Genomic DNA, 22440 nt, shown 5'->3' with positions numbered 1-22440 from the left:
TCTTCAATATATTGGGTTGTTCGGAAAGTCATTTCGTTTTTTTTGGAGAACATGAAAGACAGTTTTCGTATAATGAATAAATATTTTATTAAATTATGTATTGGCCATTCTGGTCCAACACCTTTCTGGCAGTAACATAATTCCTCTCTCATAAAAGTTTTGGTCCTTGCTGGCAAAAAACTGGTTCAGGTGGTTTTTGACATCTTTATTTGAGGTAAAGGTTTTGCCATCCAAAAAATTTTGCAGGGACCGGAACAAATAGTAGTCGGAAGGCGCCAGATCTGGAGAATATGGTGGATGTTGCAGTACGCCCCATTCAAGCTGTAAAAGTTTTTGGCGAGTGACCAAACTTGTGTGAGGTCTCGCATTATCCTGGTGGAACACTACACCCTTCCTGTTGATTAATTCGGGCCTCTTCTCTTTAAGTGAATCATTCAATTTGTCCAGTTGATGACAATAGACTTCTGAATTAATCGTTGTATTGTCCGGCAAAAGCTCAAAAAAAACCATTCCTTTGACATCCCACCAAACGGAGAGCATCACCTTTTTTTTGGTGAATGTTGGCTTTTGACACGCTTTGAGCCGGTTCATCTTTTCCGCTCCATGACCTCTTGCGTTTAACATTGTTGTATACAACCCATTTTTCGTCTCCGGTAATAATCCGCTTCAAAAATGGATCATTTTCTTGACGTTTGAGGAGCGAATCACACACGTCAACGCGACGACACAAATTTCGCTCCGTAAGGACATGGGGCACCCACACATCGAGCTTCGAGGTTAAGCCCATGCCTTTCAAATGGCCATAAACAGTCGAATTCGACAAATTTAATCTCTCACCGATCTCTCGTGTGGTTATTCGCCGATTTGCATCAACTAATGCCTTTATCGCATCTTTGTCAGCTTCGACCGGCCTTCCAGACCGTGGTGCATCTTCGACATCAAAATTGCCGGATCGAAATTTTGCAAACCAGTTCTGGCACTGGCGTACTGTTAACACGCCTTCTCCATACTCACCCGTCAATTTTTTTCTCGCTTGGACAGCATTTTTACCTTTTCTGAAGTAAAAAGTAAAATATGACGAAAATGCTGCTTATTGCTCTCCATATTTAAAGGGCACCAACCAAAAACTACTGCGTAGAATTAATAGAACTTTTTCACACACAAGCCTTGCAATATCAGCTCTCAAGACATATAATGGTTATGCGGCTTAAGTGTGAAGTTGGTTTCGAAAAAACGTAATTAAAACCTCTGACGGGAAAAAACGAAATGACTTTCCGAACAACCTTATATTTGAAAATCTGCTCCATTGCTGCATCTACTTATATTGTAACTGGATGAATTTTTTTATCCCTCTGGGTCTGTTTTACGGTAGTTTTCAAACGCATATAACAATCCACGTGATACTTAGCGTCCTGAGCTAATAGATCTAACACACTTACGATTCTTTTATGGATATTGCGACAATATTCGCTTTTCTCTTCGCTTATCAAATTTAAAATAGTTTGCTTGAACTCAGAAGTAGTTACGTAGCTAATTTGCTGTCTTACCGATTTGGACTTTCTTCTTTCCTTCATTTCATCCGCTTCTTTTTCACATAAAAAGCACTTATTTTTCCAATCAAAATCAATAGAAGTAGCCGTTCGCAGTTTTTTTTTTAGGTGGAGAGCATGTTGATGTGGTGTTCTTTTTTTTTGAATAAGCATTAATACATCCTTTATTGATATATTTTTGTCTGCATACTGAATGCACGTAGACAAATTCGCAAGTATTTAAATACTGAGAAAGTCCATCCCCTCTTTCCACAGAAACAGCTTTCGTTATACCTGCAGTCCCTTGAGACCCAAGATGAAGTTTGTAATAGTTCCTCTTTTTAAAATCTTATTTTACACTAATATAACTTAAGGAAAACTCCAAAAAATTAATAATTATTAAAAAATTAAGATCGCACAAAATATTTTTTTTTACATTTTTCTATATGCTATTAAAAACACATTGCCAAAGTTTATAAAAAGATTTATTGACTGGCCCTGGATTCCGAGGTATAAACCTTACGGCGCTCCACTACATGATCGTGCAAGATACGTTTCGTCACACTGGTGCAAAACTCGTGATCAGACGCGAATATCCAGAATAGATTAATCACCAGAAAGGTTTAGTTTGGTTATTTTGTCCTATGTGCGTGTTTTTTTTCCAAAATCTTTCCGTCAAACGTTTCCGACATATACCGATTTAGCTGGCTTAATTGTTCACTTCACACAATCTCATAACAATGAGAAATTGAACTGTTAGTGATATCGCACTAAACTATGAAAGCGGAAACTCAAAAATGCACAAGAAAACAAATGGTAATCTCAAAGCGGAAGCCCGGCAAAGGAAAAACCAAAAACTCACATTCGCGAAATCATAAAAATTGGAACGTCGGAAGTGTGAAGGACTAACGAAGATGCTTCCTTGGGTCCTACAAAACTAAACATAAATTATCAGCCCTTCGATAGCCTCGCCCGTCGAACCTCAATGTGGATCTACTCACCTCTGCCTCCAATTCCTGGTACTGCCTGAGCGTTTGTACTGAAACTTCGACTCCGACTCTCTCATGGACCTCTGGTACTGCTTCATTTTCACCCACGAACGACCAGCTGTGTCGTAACAACACCACACCGTTATTAATACTGATAGGAGGATGCACCAGTTGAAAACAACCATAGCTGAAACGAGCGGTAAGATCTAGAACTCCAACCGTAAATTGAAGTTGCCCTAACTAGGATGGTAAGTAAAATAATAATAATAATAATAATATAGAGACAACATAACTCAAAACAATTAAATTAGAACAAAAAATATTCAGATTTTTACAGTTATTTATTACTTTATCATAACATGCCGACATCTAGATACACAAAGTATAAATTATAATTTTTTTCTCGAGAATCCTCGTGTAGATGTCATGCCGAAATAACAATCATTCTCATGATTTTGAGGCCCACTCCAAATGATTGGCATTGAAAACGGCATGGATTTGTGACTTTCTTCAAGCCAACCTCTCAACGTTCTTGAGCAGCTATTGCAGCATACTTTTGGCAACCAACTTTTATCTCGCTCACCGATAGAAAATCCAAAATATAGCTTATAAGCTGTTTTAATCAGATCGGTCATGATATGTCGCTGTGTTTTTAGTATGTATTCCCCACACGGTTTAACCTCCGTTCGCTCCCGACAGAATCCCTTGTATTCGTCCTCAAAAGTTTGATATCGGTTTCCACTGTGTGGACTTAGTGTTTTTAGTGTTCAGTGCATGTTTTAAAGTGATAATCGTCGTCGGCCCCGTCGTTTTTCCCTGTTCACGCCGATATGGAGGCCGGATGGGCCCGGAGGTCCGCGGTGGAAGAATTTTTCTTCTTTGTACGTGGTGGTCATTGACCAGAAGCGAAAATCCTCGACGGAAGTCGGCAATGGGCGAATGATCCTAGCAGTCGAGCCCAACATTTTTTTGTGAAACGCATAATTGAAAAAAGTCCGTGGCATTTTGTAACCTAAAATCACATAAAATTAATTTTAAAACAACTTTCAAACTTCTATTTTATATTTTTTGGCTCTACTTAAAAAAAAATACTCAAACTACACATCAAATACTTAAATCCAATGTAGAGAACATGAACTTTATGCAAAACTTACCAAAATATTTGATGTAAAAGGTAAACAATTAAACGACAAGTTTTCACTGAACTGTTGTAGCGTCACAATGAATACTGCGCATGCGCATATTTACTACCATAAAAATCACCTTCGGCACTTCCCTCCTTTCTCTTACAACTCTCTGAAACTCATTTTGTATGTATATTTACTTTTTGTAACGTTGACGAATGAAAAAATTGAAAAAAAAAAAAACAAAATTTTGAAATATAAAAAAAAGTCATATCGAAAAATCTAGACGTGATAGAAAAAATCAGCCAACGGGGATAGATTCAAAACGTTTGAATCATTATATTTATCATAAAATTTTTTAAAGGAGGATTTCATTGCCAACCAGTGCTATACAAAGAGCAGCAAATGACCTACAATTTTGCACGAGGAGCTGGGCTCGAAATGGAAGTGCCATGTGCCATAGACGTCATTTCAGGATCAAATTGAATACCCAAATGATTAATTACACCACAGCGAAAAGAAAGTTTTCTTGATAAGTAGCAACATAATTGAATTTGAGGTATGTTTTCTTTCTACTTCGAGTTTTACATTTATCGCCGCATTAGGGTGAACCTTATTTAGTTTAAATAGTGCCGTTGGCATCAAATCATAAAAAATTAGCAGCCTATGGCAAGAATAATATCGTCAATATCGTTATTTGGTACGAAAAAACAAACATAATAATGAAAAAACTCACCCAACACTGTTTCCTTAGCATTATCAACGGGGCAATCTACGTAGTACTTCATCAGCCAGGCTATGCCGGCCGACAACCAACCAGCTTCAATAACCATCACAGCTGTCGAAGCATCTATTGTATCAAAAGTATATTGGATGCAAGGATGTACTTACAAAGCCTAATATACAAGATATATTGCATGGAACTCCTGGGTGAGGTGTCCAAAATGCTCCCCCTTAAGGCCACGATGCACACACATATTTCTATGGCCATGGACAAGAGAAGGATACCTAGGTACCCTACCACCAGACCCCACAAGAGGAGGACACACTGGACGCTCTTGTCGTAGTTGACCACGAACAAAACTGCTCCCATTATCACGGTCCTGCAAGCAAAAAGTGGGTATACTTTAAGCTGGTCATATTTAATATGGTTCTACTTATACAGGGTAGGAATTCAAGTTAAATTCTTATCAAAATGAGAATTCTAAGAGACATCATGTAAAATTGATGTGGTTGCAATAGTTAGAGATCAGATAAAAAAAAAGGTGTTTGAAAGACATTTTAATATGCTTTAATACGAGTTTAAATTGATTAGATGCACCAAGAAGAAAAATGGGACAATGATGACTTTGAAAGAAAGCTTAAATAATACATCACTTTTGCTTCAAGACATTTTTCCTATATGTCATAAGGGAAGGGGATAATATTTACATTTTAATATTTCCTGAATTTTTCAACCAATATGAATATTTTTCATATGTTTTTAAAGAGTACGAATGAACCTTTCAGTTTAAAAACAGAATACGCTAGGGGCTTTAGCTGCAGTTGTTATATATTATTAAATTTTTAGAATAAAACTAGCAGGAATCATAACAATCCCCCCTACCTATATTTATCCGGACTTAGGACTGACCCAACTCTAGTAGTTTTCCTTAAATTTCACAAATTTAATGTGATTTGTAAAGTTAATTTATCTTTGAACAAAGGATGCACGAAATGGATTAGATCATCAACGTGAAGATCACATCATACTGCATTTTCTTTTGAATTTGAGCGATCAGGTATTTGGCTATTTTCCTCTTATATTGTGTTGGCGGAATTGAACACTACATTAAAATAAGTTTTGTTTATAGTTTTGTTAGATAGTTATTAGAGAGAGAGAGGTCTAAAAGAGAGTTGCTTAAAAATAGAATGAGAAATGTGTTTAACAAAGGAAAAATTCACTGCAATACCTGAGGGGATCGTGATCCAGAACGAACGGAGTGGCATAAGCATAAACACTTAAGACAAAGGAATTTTAATCTTCCACTATTTCCACTGTCGGTAAGAACCAGCGCAAAATAATAAACATGTTGGTTGCTTTTGCACATAAACTTATTCTGAAACACCATATATAGCGGCCATCTCATGAATTCTCTAACAACCGGCAGATGGTAAAATTCCCAATCAATATTTTTTCTCCATTAAAACCACCAGCGGGAAGACTCGATGCCGTTTAAAAATTTAATGCCCCCTTTTGGTAAAGCCATAGTCGAGCAACGTTAAAAGCAAAAGCCGCACGTCGTTCTCAATGCTCAAAAGGGCATTTAAAGGCCCTCGTTCGAGTGACTCATCCAACAAGTGCTTATATGCATTTCGTAATGGGGGAGCCTAACACTTATTTATGGAGGCCCGCAATGGCGGGGTGCAGCTTTTTGCCGCGGGCAGCTTCGCTTTTTTCGACGGTCGCGGCACTGGCCCACGAATTTTCCGCCCTGCCTTATTTATTACGCGTCGAGCTTACGAACGCCACGAGTCCATGTTATTTACGACTTTTGTAAATTATTAAGGGCGTTCTGTGTGCCGATACCTTAAATTCTCAAATTAAAGTAGTCGCGGACGCAACAAAATCCGGGAGCGCTTGCCAAGCGGAAACAATTTTATTATTTCCGGAATGGTTAGTTTGAAATTTTCGAAAAAAATTGAATTACAAACTCAAAGAAGGGCTGGAGCGATTGCTGTTGCTGTTAACAACTAATAAATATTATTTGTTACTTATTTGAATTACACAAAAATGAAAAAAACAGGAAAAATGGTTTACTGTGTCTGTCGCCTATCAGTTGGGCCACGTTGCGGATTTTCTTTAGTAGGCCATGGAACAAACAAATAATAACTTGTTTGCCTCGCCCTACTAGAGAAGTGACAGATTGCAAACAACCGGTGAGTCATCGAGTAAAGGAGAATAAATGCCATAAGTGTAAGGACCTATAGAATCTAAGTACCACAAGCTGGGCTAGCTTCATGTTCGACGTCGTCAAATTGAAAGTTACTATCTGCATAGTTTAATCATCATTAGAGATACTAACAGTCCAATTAAGAACACCTCGTTTGATCAAAAATAGTATTTTTTAATTATTTTATTCAGTGCTAATAATATAATCTCAACTGCAAGTGCATTGCTGTTTTGCTGCCCACGACACGAAGAAGATTTTTTAAAGCTTTTGTTAAAGCGGACCTGTCATATTTTGCTAAAGAAAAAGAATTATTATTGATTATTCATTGCTTCTAGGAATAGATATAGGGCTTTTATAGTTAAATACGATCCGGTACGTGTTTAAATTCTAAGCATTTTCTTTTTTTCTGCGTCGCCGGATGCACCTGATTTACTCTGAGCTCTACGGCAGTGCTGCCAGGCTAAGAAAACTGGTCATTTAGTTCGTTTTATTTTGTTGTTATTACCAATCTTTCAAATACTCACAGAGTTATAAATGGTCTCTTTGAAAATAGACGTTTTATCAACAAAGAATCAATTCAATCCGACCGCAGCATATCCATGTACCTTTCTTTTAAATAAATAATTCGTTTGCAAAATAAATTCGTACCGCTAATACCATTGGGCGTATGGCTTTATGCACGATTTCTGAGGAAGTACATGGGTGGGATGGTATCGTTTTCCTGATACTTAGTGGAAGAGCAATGTTGTGGTCAGCCAAAACTGATTAACCTAAAGAGAATTGCCCATATTTACTCTGTAAGAGTATTTAACGCCGAGGTAAATTCTTTTAATTATTTAAGCTTTTTTTTCTCTTTAAAGTGGCAATAAATTTCTCGAAATTGTGCCGTTTTGACGGAAATTTTATGGATTCCCTGGAGCACCCGTACTCTCCTTGGAGCATCCCAACTATGAGCTCATATTGAAGATTGAAGAAAACCGTACACCGGATTGAAAAAATAGAGAAATTAAATTTCTTTACGAATATTGGGAGACTGTAAGAATAATTTTTATTTTAAGAGAAATCAGTGGCTGTCTGCCCAAATAGACACCCGCCACTGTTGTATTTAAAAAAAAAATGTGGTGCACTAAATAATGCCTCTTTATATATAGTACATTTGTGCAAATTTCATTAAAATATCTAAAGCGGCATTAAAGATATTAAAAAAATATATTTCATTTTTGAAAACTTTACCACCCTGTATCGCGAAAGTTAAGACGTTTAGGACATATATAGTTTTCTTTTTAACATGGACCCACAAGCCCTCGCTTAATTATTGACATTCGATTAGAAAATACCCTATACTGATAGACATTTGTTTGCGTATAGAAATAACGCATACCAAATATCAAAACTCAAAACCCAATTTTTAAGTTGCAATAAATAATTCAAGTTGTGACACCCTGCTATTCCTTTTAAAACGCGAGGGAATGATCGTGACGTCATACCGCTGCTTTTCGATCGATATGGCCACGTTATAGGCCGGGAATTATATTATATGATATAAGTCTATTTTTGGCTGGCGTAAAGCTGTATTTAATGTACGTCAGTTTGTAGTTGCGCTTAGTGTGCTTTACATGATAATAATGGAAGCAACACAACGTGTTTGACTAGAACCTGTGAAAAGTCAGATAAACTTTTTATTTTTAAAGCCATTGTTTATTGTTAACATCATGTTCAGGTGTTACTTCAGCCTTAACAGTGTAAACATTTTAGAACTTGCAGTCTCTATAGGAATGGCTTATTCATGTGTATAAAATAAAGAACACTTTAAGTTATCAATGCCAATATACTTTAAAATTAGTATTTAGATTTCCACCACTTTCAAAAATATCCTTTTTGTTGAAAAATTTACATTTCACTTGATATACGATTTGAATTTTAAAAACGTGTTGTCGTTCTCTAATGGCTTCTCTATGGTACCGTCCGGCTGGCGCGTAATCTTCCGGGCAAACTGACGTCCCCACCAGTCACAGCCAATGACAGCGCATTTCAAAGAGGATTTAAATTCTGGTTCTTTTAATAGTATAAACTTACTTTTACAGGCAATATTTTTCCAATTAATTTTTTGTTCAAATTCCATATTGTTTCGATATATTAGTCACTTAACCTGAAATAGAGAATGACACAGTCAATTCTGACAATTTTTTGTGCAAATGTTTTCATATCTTTCAATTTTTGAACAAATTTATGTATAGCAGGCAGCTTTTTCTGGGATATATAAAATTTTGCATCTGCTTTTTTTGTTGTCGTTTATGTGTTGTTAGTTATGCCAATAAAACAAAGGAATGACTAATTATCGCATTCGTGCCGATTGGATAGAAGATATAGTTTCCTTAAAAGCATCCGGTATATTTATCTGCTTATTTTGTTTACGATATCTCAATAAGACCAAATCGTCACTCGAACATAAATTATTATTTATACTCTGGCGAGGGAAATTGAGATTTACCCCGGCTCATCCAATACATCCAATCCAATACCCTAAACCCCTATGGGAATGTATTGCTCGAGTGTGTCACGTAGAAGGATCAACTAGAAGTAATCGGGGCGGTCGTCGTAAATACAGGGGGTTGGACAGTACGTGAGACAATGAGGGTGGGTTTGGCACTTAGGATGTTGCTCCTTATATGGCCGATTGGGTGGACAATCTGGCATACAGTTTTTACATTGGAACTTTACGGAATAGGAATCTAGCTTTGAACAGCTTATTATTTAGTTATTATTTAATTTGTTTGGTATTTTAAATAGTTATGCACTTTTAGCTACAAAAATTACCCAACCACTTCGTGTGTACCAGAATGGTTCAATTTTGTAGTTTTCACAATTAAAAAACAGTACAAACTAGCTTCTGTACCTTGGTATCAGTATTAGGCTTTTTTTCTTAAGCTCTTCCCGTGGAAGCAGCAAAATATCTAAAATACATTACTTACAAAAACGTATTTCTTGAATGTCAATGTCCAGTTCTGTTTCTTTGGTGCAATTTATAGAACAAATAATTAAAGGACTTATGCACCAGTGCCACCCAAAATTTAATTTAAATTATGGTTACATTTCATTTTGGCAGACCGTTCTACCAGGGCTGGTCCAGATTAAACTTTTTAAGGTTTTAAGGTTTTTTGCACGCGGGGTCATCCCAAGAAGTAGTAAGAGATTTTTTTTTAATTGAAAGAAAAATTTGGAAATAATTTCTATTTTTTTTTTTATTTCAAAAATATCCATTCAACATTCCAATTGAGGGCAAAAATGTTTCACCTTTTCTTGTTTTCAATCAAAAAGGTCCATAGAAAATTAATATACTTCCTATGTACTTCAGTCATGTCACTCTGTTGATTAAGTTTAAAATTATCAAACTCTATTACTAGTCCCCGTTTTCCCCGAATGACATCAACAATTTCTTTGCATTGCCTAATTTTACCACTATAATTTTACTAATGATCAAGGGGTACCACTATAGTAATTACCAATAATTACCAATTATTTTCCCAAAAATTTCCACTAATTATGTAACAATATGCCAGGTTTTTTCCATCCAAAGTTTATTGAGATGAAATTTAAAAAAGTTTTTCAACTTTTGGTTAGTTTTGGTTAGTCTTTTTAAACATATTTTCAATGTCCGTCAACGAACAAGGCAAAATTCAATAGGATTGAAACGAACTACTCGCGTTAAAGAAAATAATTAAAAAAAAACATTTAACTTAACTTAGTTACAAAAAAAAATTAAGTTTAAGTTAACTAGGTTACAAAGAAAGGAATGTGAATTATTAAACATGTTCTATATGCTGCCCGTTCATCGAAGACACTTTTCGATTCTTCTTTGTACGCCTGCTGTGACACATTGAATTTGTTGATAGTCCACTTCGGCAAAAAAAAACGAATTTAGAGACTTTATTTACGATCTAATTTTGGACAGTCCTCTGTTTTTAACATTTTGCCATATATGGGGATCAAATATTCAAAAACTACAAAAAAGTTGAAAAGACAATTTTTTTTCGAAATCAAATATTTTAAAAACAATCAGAGTAGGACACTATACACCAAATATATTTAGGATTTCACACAGAATCCCAAAATGATGTACGGGGTGTTCCATTTGAAATAAGCAAGTCGACAGCAACTTGCGATTGAAACGGAAATAACAGAATGTTGCAAATATTTAAAAAAAGAAATACACTTGGAACCTACTTTAACTCCAAATAATAGTAAATAATATTAAGCTTTTTTACGAAGCCAATCAAAACGATGTGAAAGGTATAAAACGCCTTAAACCCCCATATAACCTCCACTGTCAATTATCCCGGATGTTTTCGAGTCCACCAATTCAAGCGAACTTCAAATAGGCTCTGGACGAGTCCGGTTTTTCGCTTTTAGCTGATACCCTTGAGTAGTCTAATTAACGTGGCGAAATTCAATTTTCCCCAAGCGATGTGAAAAAAAATCGGAAAATCCCGGCGAACCCCATGTTTGTTTTCGTTTTTTAACGCATTGGCGTAGTCACACGATTATGTAAGAGAAGGTTTTGAAGAAATTCTTGGTGTGACTTATGTTTGGAAGCCCCAATTTTTGAATTCTCTTTGTGTTATAAGGTACTGTGTGACGATGTTTCAAATAATTTTAACTTTTTTGTACTATTTTGCTCGGATCTCATTTTATTAAGTTTTGTACCAAACTTGCGTGCATAGAAATCTTCCCACTGCAAATTTTTGACTATAGTTTTTTTTTTCTTGAAACTATTCATCTGACACAAAAAAAAACTTGTCGAGAGTGCTGATCTTTTATATGCGTAGCTACGGTTAAAGAAACGAAACTCATGCAGTAATTATAGTGATAGTAACAAACTCGTTATAGATTTAAATTAATCGCCTTTGCAACTGGAATTTTCACAACCACAACTTAACCATTTGGGTAGCATTTAATTGTGTTAGCTTGAGGCATATTACTTACATATATTATATTAGGTATGAGGAGAGTGGCTATGCTAGGCGCCTTGAAACAGGCAGAAGGCAAATTACAACGGCTCGTGATGACCCTTGATTGTGTCAACAATAATAAGAAATCGCCACCGTAATGTTGTTCAAGTCCAACGACAGCTTCGTGAAGCTCGAAGAATGGCTATTACTCCGAAGACGGCGAGAAGAAGACTGAAGGAAGATAACCTGACCCCAAAAACGACCGCAACTGGTCCAAAAGTTACTCTAAATCATCGAAATTGGACATCGCACCAATGGGGGTATGTTCTGTACTCAGATGAGTCTTTTTGGTAGTGACCGACGAGAAAAAATGTACCGAAGATCAGGAGAGCGATTTGCAGAATGAAGAGCGGAACTCTTATGGAGGTATTTCTGCATGATATAGGGTGTAATTTATATGAACGCACGAACCGACCCTGTTTTCATTCGTAGGGGCGACCGCGGTCAAGGAGCAGGATCTAACAGGTGCATCGAGGATATTTTAATCAGATCATATCGATTTCATTACAGAAGTCGGTTTTTGAGTTATGGAGTGGCCAGTCCCGACTTCAATCCGATTTAACATTCATCGGATCCTCGATCCCAGAGCTTATTGTTGCGGTAGTGCAAGAGTGTTGAGTTGCTTATTGTTTTTAGTAATAAAGAAAATTAATTTGATCCTTCCACTTATTTTACTATGCTAACCTAAAGCATTTTAAAATTGCTCTATCCTGACAATCAATTGTGTGTGAAGACTTTTAGTCCACTTATCGTCCTTTTTCTACTCCAAACGTGGACATATGAAACCATTCCAAATTTTACTTCTCAAGTATATTAACATTTTCTCCGACAGAGGCCGCATTGAATTTGTAAAATTACCAATAGAAAGTGTAGCCATTGCGAGCTATCATCATCCGAGTTTCAATACCTAGAGAATTATCGAATGAATGTAGACGGTTTTTATTTATATTCAATAGCGGAGCGTCCCGACAACGTCTGCGTTTTCACTTCTCACGTATTGACGTTCCGTGTTTATTGTCAAAACGGCTGCGTTAAAAGTTCCATTTCCTCGAACGTCCCTTCGAGTAGGACAAAAGTTTCGCAACGAACTTTCGATATACTCGCGCGGACGGCTCTCGATTTATTTCCGCCATTCCCGTAGGAAACGAAAGTGACAGCAAGGATGAAAAATAATCGGGAATCTTCGGTTTGACGCATTTAAGTTCGATTCGCTTAGCGAAATGAAAACAAAGCAAATAGCCCAGTCATATTAGGGGTTTCACCTCGGAATGAAAGATAAGTCACAAACGCTATCGTGTGCGCGTCTTAACATATTCAAGGTCAAAGGTGACAAAAATCGGTTTTTCGCGAATATTTGGCTTCCTATTGCTTAAATGAGATTTGCACTTATTATAAAAGTTGTAAGTTATAAAATCCTCTACAATTTTTGTTTAAACTTTTTTTTCATACGACCAACCGTTGTTGGGGTAGAGCGCGAAGAGTGCGCAGCGTACAGTCATATACGGCCTAATGCAAGGTCAAGCGTGAATTATGGTTATCAGTACGTTGTATAAAGTCAATTATTTACTTGAAAATTATAATTATTTAACAATGCCCATTATTTATGTACTAATTATTAATTATTTATATTTAATTAAAATAAGTAACTTGATTATTTATATATAATTATTCATATTTAACTATTTAAGTATAGCATATTATTAATTCTGGATTATGTATTTTAATTAAATTTTAAATTAAATTGACAGTAAGAGAATATATTTTACACATATCTTTATTTATCATTAAATATGGCATATTATACATTTATTAAAATGTGAGTTTAAATATTAAAAGTATCTTCGTTGCTTTTAATTGTAATAAAATTATCTTCTTCTTCTTCGTCGTCTTCTTCTTGTTGTTCAATGTTCAATTCATTGTCATCATCCTCATTATCGGTCATATTCATCTCCAAACCTTCCAGAATATCAGGATCATATGTGCTTTCTTCATCGGGATTACTTGGATATAGTGAAGAGTTGAGGCAAGCTTGTCCGTCGCACCGGCCACAAGCTAAAGAACATTGTAGCCCTGATTTTCTGCATCTACAGCGGGAACCACAACCATTTTTGCAATTGCAAAATATTACGTTTAGTAGTTCGGTAATAACGTTCTTATGGGCTCCAGGATTTCATTTTCAAGCATCCAGCTCCATTCTTGAGGTTCTAGGTCCTTCCCTAACCACGTTTGAATCTGGTAGTAGACACGATTTATATGTTGATGAGCTGCTAGACTTGTTGGTGGAACGGTTGACAATTGTACAGGTTTATTTAGTTTCGTTAATTTGATGAATTGCGTGTAGCGGAAATGATCAATGTTGTCCTCAGATTTTGGAGCATTATATAATGCCAACAAGACGCGCACTCCATTTTCAAATAATGTTTGTTTCGGGCAGTTTTCTTGTTGAAATACATCTACCAGTTTATCTAAATCGGGAATTTTCTCCAATGCTCTAGTAATCGTTTTTTTTTCCTTTTTTAAATAGCGCAGAAGTCGTGTCACAGCCACTAAATGCGTGTAAAAATAAAATGTGTTTTTTAGTACGAGGATATTGGTCAAAACTTTTTGAAGAGTATATTTGTGTTTTGACATTGCCTTTGCCAACTTTTTTAGAGAAAATTTCCTGAGTACGTCCAATTAAAATAACGAGCAAATCAATATCTTCTCCTATGCTGTGAACTCTTCGCGCTCTACCCCAAAAACGGTTGGTCGTATGAAAAAAAAGTTTAAACAAAAGTTGGAGAGAATTTTATAGCCTACAACTTTTATAATAAGTGCAAATCTCATTTAAGCAATAGGAAACCAGATATTCGCGAAAAACCGATTTTTGTGACCTTTGACCTTGAATATCTTAAGACGCTGACACGATAGCGTTTGTGACTTTTGAGACAACATTTAGAACGGCAAAACAAAGGTTCATACCAATTTACAGCTTACTATCTTTCATTCCGAGGTTGACCCCTTTTTTTACCTAATATGACTGGGCTAAAAACGGTTACAAACGAGTTTAAAAGTTTACCATGTGCTTGCCGTCCTGTTAATCCAGAAGAAGTGTTATTTGTTTCTTTGTATTAATCTTGGAATTAAAATTTATACTATTTCATCAGTTTTTACACAGGTCTACAGTGATTTTGAAGTTGGAAAGCTGTTTGCTTAATTGTATATTTTTGTATAATTGTATTTTTTTTATAGCGTTCTATATCTTAAAAAAGTTATTTTATTAATATACCTTATTACATGAATATGTTTGTTCTATGTTAGGCATGATTTTTAAATGAATATATTTTTATGAAATTGAATGTGATCTGGCAACACTGGATAATATTAGTTTCAATTCAGTGTTATAACCTGCTTATGCTCAGTTTGGTTGAAGTAGTCGTGCTACTTTGTTCGTGGCTATAATATGGAAGAATGACATTGCGTGAACAATCTAAATAACTCTTGTGATATTTATGTGGTAGTATAGCAAACTTCTTTTGTGGAAAATGTTTGCCACGCTTTAAGAAACTGAAAAACAATTAGGAAGAAATGTGATGATTGTTATTTTTGTTCGTGTAACATTGAAGGATTTAACAGAAAAAATAAGAAACCAATTGTGTATCCCAATCTCTGCTATTCGACCAATTAATCATGGACCACATGTAATACCTACCTAGATTTCAGAGAGCCCGAAGTGTCTACCCAGAGCGAATTAAATGAGTTAATTAGAGATTTGCACCTTCCAAATGATGCGTCCGAATTGTTAGCACTAAGAATTCGTGACAAGCATTTACTGGAACCGAAAATTGCAGGGGCTGATGTTGTTAGAATGTCCATGTTAGAAAAAAGAGAGGGAAGAATACTTCCAAAAGATTGCATTGCATCCAATAACGGACAGAGCAAACTAGTTATTATTTTTTTTTAATTTGGATACATTATTATATACTCTATTGTACTCTATTGAGCCTAATTCGAGAAGAGAGTATAAGATCTTTCTTTTTCATCTTTCATAATGTTTCTACTTTCAAACAGTAATCAATTTAACTCCGGTTAGTATAAGAAAACTGGAAAAAAAGTTTTGACCGATTTATTTTTTTTTCTTCCATTTCTAGAAGCATCCATTCTAATTTATTTCTGCAAATTGAAAAATAGTATATGTGGTAATTTCCATATCACATTTATATCGCATGATTTCTATTACGCTTCTCTCGAGTGTGGTCCGACTATATTTGAAATTTATCTATTTTTCGTATTACATTTTTCGGAATACAACCACAGTCGCGTCTACCTACGTCTCGTATCGACATTTGGAGTCGGATTTTTCGATCAAATCCGACGTTATTATTAAAATTGCATCAGAAATGCCGGGAGGATCTTAATGGGAAATAAATCTTGTCTCGTTCCCCCAAAACTGACACGCCGCACTTGTCCAATATCACGAGAAACGCGTCTGATTGCTCTCGCGAAACCCCTACGGACAACGCGTGACAAAATTCCAAATTGCCCGCCGTTTTTCTTCTTTTTTTTTTTCGAAGTAAGGGGGACGATCGAATTTCCCGAAAAAGGTGAGCAAAGTGCGTTAAACCGACTCGAAGAACACAATATCAGTAATGACGTAGCATCGTCCATTTTGATCAACGTTTGGGATAGAAAAAAAAATCAATTCCCCAACGTATCGGATCGGATTGGTTTCAAAGAAAATGTTATTATTAAAGTTTGTTATTAAATGGCACTCAGTTATTATTCCTATTATGGTTTCGTATTCAGGAAAGCGTCTTTATAAGTGTCTGTATAATCAGATCTTTTAACCAAGAGGATGAACTAGAACTATTTTCAACATTCTACTCTGTACCTGCTTTTATACTGTTTGAAGTGGGTGGGGCTAAAGGAGGGACATAAATAATCGTCTCAGATGGTTGATTTCCATATTAAATCTGCTTTTTGGCCTCTTATTATAAAAGCACACTTTTCCATTTCAAATTTCATTCGGATATCCTTTGTGAATTTGGCCACTAGTTCTAGTTGGCTTTGCAGTTGATCTCTGTTACTGGAATATACATTGGAGTCATGGAATGGAATTAGAACTGAACGAGAAAGGGTATTTTATTGAAAAATCTATAAACTAACCAAACTTGATACTGCTACTAATATCAGAGTCTCCTATAAATAAAAATCACTCAAAATTTTCCATCATAACTACCTACTCGTAAACGTGCTGATATTAGGTTTGCGTTATCAGTTTCTGGAAGTGTAATTCCTGGTACCTATTGTACTGCTGTTAATATTTTTATACGTTAGCAATTGATAATTTTTTAAATCCATTTGACTTTGCTCGCGCAGGCCACCAATATTTTTGTAACATCTAACATCTAACATTATCCGAAAGTATAAATAAAGAATTGCTATTATTAACTAATTTCAAAAACATCAAAGCCTAAATAATAAAAATAGTTGCTTTTACGTTCAAAACGGTTGAAAAGATTATTTTCCTATTTTTTGTTCAAAACCTGATTCCAGAGCTGAAATTTTGGCTATAGCTTAATGTAGCAGTTTTATCATCATTCTGTGATACACAGGGAGGTTGAAATTTACAATTATACCGGTGGAAAGAAAAATTACGCAATTTCCATGTCGTATATATATATATATATATATATATATATATATATATATATATATATATATATATATATATATATATATATATATATATATATATATATATATATATATATATATATATATATATATATATATATATATATATATATATATATATATATATATATATATATATATATATATATATCATCAAAAGATTTTTGATTACTTAACTGACCCTACCTCGCTTTTGGTCTTCCTTCCGGAGGGGCCGGCCCGTACTGCGTCCTCTGTGCCTCGAGTGGTGAGGAAATTTGTTGATCACCACGCGTATGACCTGATGCGTTCAACGGCACTTTTTGAACCACACGATGAGAGCGACCGATTTAGCGCTTCACCGTGATTTTTAGTGGAGCATGCGCCTAAGGGCGCTGGCGGGTATAGATGGCCAGTTAAGTTCAAGAATTTAATACCGCGAGAAAAGGAAGAAGAATAACTTCTTGGTGCTGCACTCGCGGTCAATCGATAAGCTATAGGTTTATATATATATATATATATATATATATATATATATATATATATATATATATATATATATATATATATATATATATATATATATATATATATATATATATATATATATATATATTCTCACGTATTGATTCACGGATGGAAAAATGTGATGACACTATATTCCGGGATATCATCCGTTCGCTCGTTGAACTCCGACTGGAATCCTGCATCCGACTGGAATCCTGCAAATCTTGCATCCGACTGGAATCCTGCAGACGTTTCGCCAAAATCTCACTTGGCATCTTCAATGCTCGCGCTCCGAAAACACTTCGAACACTGGGAGGTTATCGGCGGTGCGTGCGGTATTTATACTCTGCGCCGGAGATGGTAACGGTGCTGCTTGTGCGTGGGGGGAGGTGGCTCCGCCCCCTGAATTGTCGCGTTGTTAATTTCGCCCGATCGTAGTTGCGATGTCCCCGTTGGCTGCTGCACATCGCTCTGCTGTTTGATTATCGTTCTCCACGTGTTGGATAAATGCAGAGCGTCGTCTCTCGTATTGAGGTGTCCGGACTTTTCTATTTCGATGGCCTCTCGTATAATCCTAGTCCTAAAATCAGGAATATTAGCTATTTGTTTGCAAGTACCGAAATCAATTTTATGGCCTGTCTGATGTTGGTGCTGAAACAAAGCAGATGTTGTTTGTTTGTTTCTTATGGCTAAACGATGTTCCTCGAGCCTGGCTGAAATCCTTCTGTTGGTCTGTCCCACATACGTCAGGCTGCACGATCCGCATGCTACACTGTATACTCCTTGGTTTTCCAGAGTAATTTTTTGTTTTGGGTTTCTTAGTATTGCTCCGATGGTATGGTCAGGTTTGTATGCCGTTGATATGTCGTGTTTCCGTAATATTCGGCCGATTTTGTCAGTAACCCCCTTGATGTATGGCAGGACAGCGATCGATCTTCGTTGGGTCTCGTCCTGCACTCTCTGCTGCGGCTGTTGTTGTTTACCGATTGCCTTGCTGATGGTGCGCCTTTGGTATCCGTTTTGTTGAAGACAGGTACTAATTTTCTTCAGTTCTTTATCTCTGTTCCTCTCGTTTGTGAGCCTGAAGGACCGAGCAATTAATGTATTTGCCACTGCCTGTATCTGTGATGGGTGGTGATGAGATTTAGCGTTCAGATATCTATTAGTGTGTGTTGGTTTTCTATAGACAGTGTGTTCCAAGTGTCCATCTTCGGTCCTTGTGATGTGCACATCTAAAAAGGGCAGACTGTTATCCTCTTCAAGTTCTATTGTAAATTGAATCCTTGGGTGAATGGAATTCAGATGGTCTAGGAATTTCAAAAGCTCCTCCTTGCCAAAAGGCCATACAACAAATATGTCATCAACGTATCTTGTCCATAGTTTTGGCTTCAGATTTGCCTTCTCTATTGCTTTCTTTTCGAAGTAAATCATGAAGAGGTTGGCAATCACAGGTGAGAGAGATGATCCCATTCTGCAGGATTCCAGTCGGATGCAAGATTTGCAGGATTCCAGTCGGATGCAGGATTCCAGTCGGAGTTCAACGAGCGAACGGATGATATCCCGGAATATAGTGTCATCATATATATATATATATATATATATATATATATATATATATATATATATATATATATATATATATATATATATATATATATATATATATATATATATATATATATATATATATATATATATATATATATATATATATATATATATATATATATATATATATATATATATATATATATATATATATATATATATATATATATATATATATATATATATATATATATATATATATATATATATATATATATATATATATATATATATATATATATATATATATATATATATAAATTCATAAGAAGTCGAAAGATAATAAAATGAAAACTAAACATACCGCCCACCAAAATGCAGTAGGTATTTTCCCAAAAAAAAAAAATATATATATATATATATATATATATATATATATATATATTATGTATACCCTTCAAGTATTTTATTAAAGAAAAGCTGTAGCTTATGTAATGTGTCTCCCCCATATTTGACCTCATTTGCTATTTCGTCAACGCCTAGAGCTTTCCTATTTCTTAGTCTCGCTGCATATATTTGCTAAGAAATTCGTTACACAGAAATTAAATTATAAAAAATTGTATTTTTATCTTTATCTGAGGAACTAACATCTCCTCTTGACATTTTAATAAATTGCTAGACTGTAGTAGATATATGGTGACAGTTCAACAGCAATTTCGGCCGTTTTTAACATGTAACATTAAGATTCGCATTAACGAAAATTGGTCAGGTCGAGGTCATTCGATCCACCACTCATCTTAGCACCAACCTACCTACTCTCACGCCATCCCTCAACTCTTACCCCCTCCGGTAGTAGTTGAAGGTCTTTTATTTTTCTAGAGGTTCTAGTCCAAATTCCAAATTCAATATTTCTGGTGATTAACCTATCGATAATTTATAATATATACACGGAACTGGCCGGAATTTCCCATGTTAGTACTTTACACTTTTCCGAAATTGCCCATAATAATTTTGACCACATTTTTGTTGAAATTGTGTGCGGCCTCCGAAATTTCGCCACAAATGGCCCAATACCCTCCGAGAATAAATCATAAGGAAGAATATAAAAAATAGGGTAGAATATGTTGGGCATAAACACGGATAATCTCGGTTCGAAGATCGTTCGGGAGCAACGGGAAATATATGGGCCCGCGTCCCCTAGTAAACAGTTTAATAGGGACCGTTCGAGGGTCGTAACTTGCAGGGGGATGAAACTAACCATCGGGGGCGACAATTTACGTCCCGACCGACGATGCGATGGTTGCAAGTGTCAGCTACTCGTATAAAGTACACTGAAGTGAGTCGGGACGGTCGAAGAGGTATCGTCGTTATTTGCCTAATGAATTCCGTAAAAAAATCAGACCTCGTGTGTTTTCCTTCATACAAAAATGATTTTAATGCCAATTTAAATCTCGAAAAAGTTTTTTCGAGATTGGGCGGTTATCTTTGTCTTTGAATGTTTCTCCCTTTGTCTGTGGTAACGAAGTTGCAGTTCTGTGGAGTTACTTAATTGCGGTTAAATTTTACTTTGCGGGTACAGATTGGGATTGCACCGTGCGTCAAAAGTCATAAGATCGGCAATACGTACTGCAAATTCTTCCCGTTCTTCGGCTGTTCGAGTGTTTCAACGTTTATTCCAGTTTTTTCTCGGATATTTTTCAACCAAAACATCTGTTTTTCGTATGAAACTCGATTCCCTTGCATTGTTACCTTGATGATCAGTTATAGTAAATTATTACTCATTATTATCATTCTTTCACTTAATTATGCTTAATAGGTCTCTTCCTTGATAAATGCTCTGTCTACGATATTCTCACCACTCATTGTGGGCACTCTCAGGGTTCAGGGTTACGCAGTATTTCGTAACTTTTATAGAAATAAATAACCTTTTCGGTTCTGTTTTGTTATATTACTTGATAAATTTATTGAGGCTTTTCTTTCACGCTTCTCGTTGGAAATGACATAATTATAATTATTATTCGTTTAATACTGACAAAAAAATAGATGACAAAAATTATACAATAGTCTTTGCAGCACCTCAAACGTCAAGGCTTGGATTAGGATGTACGCGAGCTGTGGAGGAAGGAAGGATCCCGTTAAATATCAATAATTCCGCAGGAACGGCAATTTTGCGCTTTCGAGCCCGTCGGCGTGCAAATCAATGGCCATTACCCCTCAGATACCTAACCTAAATAGATTTTGTCATCGTTTTCTGCATGAATATTTCATGCCGGCGGCGGTGGGATTATCGGGGCGTGTTATCTTTAGAGGCAAATCGGGATTATCCTGACATCGGCTGTCGTTTAGAGTCCGATCGGGGACGAGCAGACCGCGTTTTGACCGACGGTCTTCTGGGACAGATTATCTTCGTGTCCCACTTTCCGAAACTACGGTGCAAATTTGACTGCCGGTTCCGGATCCCTCGCTTTTAGTCGTGTGACGGCAAGTTTGAGGGAATTTCGAATTTTCCATTCAATTTAGGACCCTCCGGTATTTGAGATCAACAATAATCAACCAGCATCAACTGAAAAAAATGATGTAGGGGTGCTGAAATATGGATCTGCATGGGAAACGGATGGTCGCAAAAAAAAATTGCAATTTACTGAAGGCAAAGCGAGACAGTAGTTTGCAACATGTTATTATTGTATATTTCTAGGCAAAAAAAAATAGTTGACGCCTTTCTTCAGATCTTTGGCGGACTATTTTAAGACCACAGTGACCCCACAAACAAAAACAAAAGCTGTAAACGGTTATACAGAATATTATTCCCATTTGTCGGACAACCTTGAGACTTACTCACGTTCATTTTTATGATGTAAATTCGCTAGCGCCCGCCACACGAGTTGGGCCCCCGGTTCTCGATCCGGAACACTCTTGCATTCCAGAAATGTCGTTTTATTATTAAAGAAGGCGTTTGGCCCGGTTTTGCAGCCTCAAAATTCGCGAACTCGGCACACATCCGGCCGACCTTTGACCTTTCGCAAAATGGCGCGCTCGATAGGGTCCGAGAGTTTTCCGGTGGCATTTCTTTTCGGGTTCATTCAGGGGATGCGACTAAATCCCACGCTTAGAATTCAAATAACCACGTACTTTACGGGATGAAAGCG

The 22440-nt window shown here is 36.1% G+C and overlaps 1 protein-coding gene across 5 annotated transcripts in view; it reads right to left on the bottom strand.

Annotated features, from left to right (window-relative positions):
* Window positions 1–22440, bottom strand: part of LOC132705837 (diacylglycerol lipase-alpha) — a 70300-nt gene that overhangs the window by 23331 nt on the left and 24529 nt on the right. For 2 of the 5 annotated variants that reach the window (XM_060676752.1, XM_060676754.1), the window contains exons 3-6: window positions 4534–4745; window positions 4379–4480; window positions 2531–2705; window positions 2392–2466 (exon numbers count right to left, since the gene is read on the bottom strand). In XM_060676752.1, coding sequence (XP_060532735.1) covers window positions 2392–2466; window positions 2531–2705; window positions 4379–4480; window positions 4534–4745 — 564 coding nt within the window. Of the gene's footprint in view, window positions 1–2391; window positions 2467–2530; window positions 2706–4378; window positions 4481–4533; window positions 4746–22440 lie in introns of those variants that run through there. The other 3 variants (XM_060676753.1, XM_060676756.1, XM_060676755.1) reach the window with 2 other exon arrangements.

Source organism: Cylas formicarius, unplaced genomic scaffold (assembly GCF_029955315.1).
Source record: "Cylas formicarius isolate icCylForm1 unplaced genomic scaffold, icCylForm1.1 PGA_scaffold_8__14_contigs__length_24414737, whole genome shotgun sequence".
NCBI classification, from domain to species: domain Eukaryota; kingdom Metazoa; phylum Arthropoda; class Insecta; order Coleoptera; family Brentidae; genus Cylas; species Cylas formicarius.
Note: the sequence above shows the minus strand (reverse complement) of the source record. Positions and strands in the feature narration are given on the sequence as shown.